At 74.2% G+C, this 2,078-nt stretch overlaps 2 protein-coding genes across 2 annotated transcripts; one reads left to right on the top strand and one right to left on the bottom strand.

The window, feature by feature from the left end:
* Positions 1-52: 52 nt before the first annotated feature.
* Positions 53-876, bottom strand: AURANDRAFT_68804 (hypothetical protein; the record flags this gene model as incomplete). Its single annotated transcript, XM_009044533.1, has 1 exon — positions 53-876. A coding segment is annotated over one exon (824 nt), but the record flags the coding sequence as incomplete, so codon positions are not given.
* A 129-nt stretch (positions 877-1,005) lies between these two features.
* Positions 1,006-2,067, top strand: AURANDRAFT_68803 (hypothetical protein; the record flags this gene model as incomplete). Its single annotated transcript, XM_009044534.1, has 1 exon — positions 1,006-2,067. A coding segment is annotated over one exon (1,062 nt), but the record flags the coding sequence as incomplete, so codon positions are not given.
* Between the last annotated feature and the right edge of the window lie 11 nt (positions 2,068-2,078).

The raw sequence follows: 2,078 nt of genomic DNA, 5'->3' as shown, positions 1-2,078 counted from the left end.
CGCGTCCTCGCCGTCGGAGAGCCCCAGGATCGCCCGGCGCTGCGCCGCGGACAGGTTGAACTCCGCGAAGCGCGTCGGCGCCTTCGAGTTCCTGACGACCTTGGCCGAGCCGCGGCGCCCGAAGGGCAGGCGGAAGCCGCTCGGCCGCCGCGAGTCCCGCCGGATGTCCGCCGTCGTCCAGACCTTGAGCTGCAGCGACTCCCGCTCGCCGCTCGACGTCGCGACCTCGAACTCGCGCGTCCGCGTCGCGTGCCACGTCGTCCGCCGCGACGGGTCGTAGTGGATCTCGCCCTCGCGCGCCTTGCGCACGGCCTCCTCGGCGCGGTCCTTCTGGCGCGCGATGACCAACGCCGTCTGCGCCTTGAGCCGCTCGCGCGTCTCCTTGTACTCGCGCGCGAGCGCGGCCTCGGACTTTTCCCTCCCGCGCTTGCCGTGCGTCGCGAAGGAGTAGGCTGCGTCGCCGGCGCGCGCGCCGCCGGGCGCGGCCTTGAGCGCGACGTAGGTCCGCGCGACGGCGCCCGCCGACGCGTTCTGCGGCACGACGGGCGCGTCCTTGCGGATGCCGAGGAGGTCGAGGAACGCCGCCAGCGCGCCGCTGTGCTGGTCGTGCTTCGCGACGTCGATGTCCTCGACCATCTTCCCCACCGTCGACTCGCGCTGCTCGTAGGTCTTCGCGTTCAGCACGCCCGGCCCCTTGGGCTCGTCGTCCTTCTTGCGCCGCGTCGTCGTCGCGGCCCCGGGGACCGTGGCGGCGGCGCCGCCCCCGGGCGTCTTGGGCGTCGTCGGGGTCGCCGTGCCCGGCGTCCCCTTCGGCGGGGGCGCCTCCTCGTCGTCCGTCGCATGGACCTTGCTGTTGCGCGGCTTCCGAGGCTTCATGCTCCCACCGGGCAGCCCACCTCGCAGCGGACGGTCAACATGCCGATGCGGCCCTTCATGGTGCAGACCGAGTGAGCACGAATGGGCAGCGGCAGCGGCGCCTGACCGCCTTCCCATTGCGGCGACGGCATGAACTCGTGGTCGACGGCCGTGTTGGCGTCGGCCGGCGGCAGCGCCTGGAGCGGCACGAGCGAGGTCGGCAAGGCGCAGGTCGACGTCGACGACGGCTGGAACGCGCGCTTCCAGCGGTCGCTCCCCGAGGGCCACGCGTTCGCGCTCACGGAGCTGAACCGCGACTTTGTGTTCGTGGCGTCGACGGTCGCGCGGACCATCGTCCTCGAGACCTACGCGGCGGAGAAGACCGTGGCGCCCAGCGACCTCGGCGGGCAGGCCGGCGGCCGCAAGTTCGCGACGCACGGCATCATCTTCAAGTGCGTCGACGGCGGCCGCGCGCCGTTCTACGGCGACGACGACGCGGCCCACAAGTGCGTCGGCCACGACCTCAAGGGCGCCAACGCCGTCCTCGCCGCGCGCGTGCCGGGCGTCCACGTCGCGCTGCAGTGCGTCGTCGACTATTTAGACTACAGGATCCACGCGCAGGGCATCCTGCCCATCGGCGCGCTCGAGGGCGACGCCGACGGCTCCGACCAGGGGTCGGCGAGCCTCTACGACCACATGCCCATCTACGGCCGGGCGGTCGACGACGAGTCGTCCAAGGGCCAGAGCATCTACGACGCGGCCGCGGCGCTCGGCGCGCGGAGCCCGCGGAGCCCGCGGAGCCCCGCGGCGCTCACGACGCTCGTGTCCGGGTCGTCGGACGGCGGCCGCACGATCCGCCGCGGCCGCCGCGGGGGCGGCGCCGAGACCGTCGCGGACGTCGAGCTCCTCGCCAAGGAGCTCCGGCTCGCGCCGCACGGCGGCGGCCTCTTCTGCGGCTGCGACGTCGAGGTGCACCGCGGCTCCGACGGCCGGAGCTACCTCGTGGACCTGGCGCGCGTCTTCCCGCCGGAGGCCCCGGGTCCGACGTCGAAGCGGTCCGACCTCTTCTCGCGGCTGCTGCGGCCCGAGTTCGTGCGCCGCCGCGGCGACCAGGCGCTCGCGGCGTTCCCGACGGGCGCGGCGAGGGCAGCCGCGCCGCCGCTCTCGTCCGACGCCTTCTCGTTCCTCTCCGACGACGGCTTCGACGCCGACGTCCGCGAGGC

The sequence above is a fragment of the Aureococcus anophagefferens genome (genome assembly GCF_000186865.1).
Source record: "Aureococcus anophagefferens unplaced genomic scaffold AURANscaffold_400, whole genome shotgun sequence".
Lineage (NCBI taxonomy): Eukaryota > Pelagophyceae > Pelagomonadales > Pelagomonadaceae > Aureococcus > Aureococcus anophagefferens.
The sequence above is the reverse complement of the archived record's forward strand: the minus strand, read 5'-3'. Positions and strand labels throughout refer to the sequence as shown.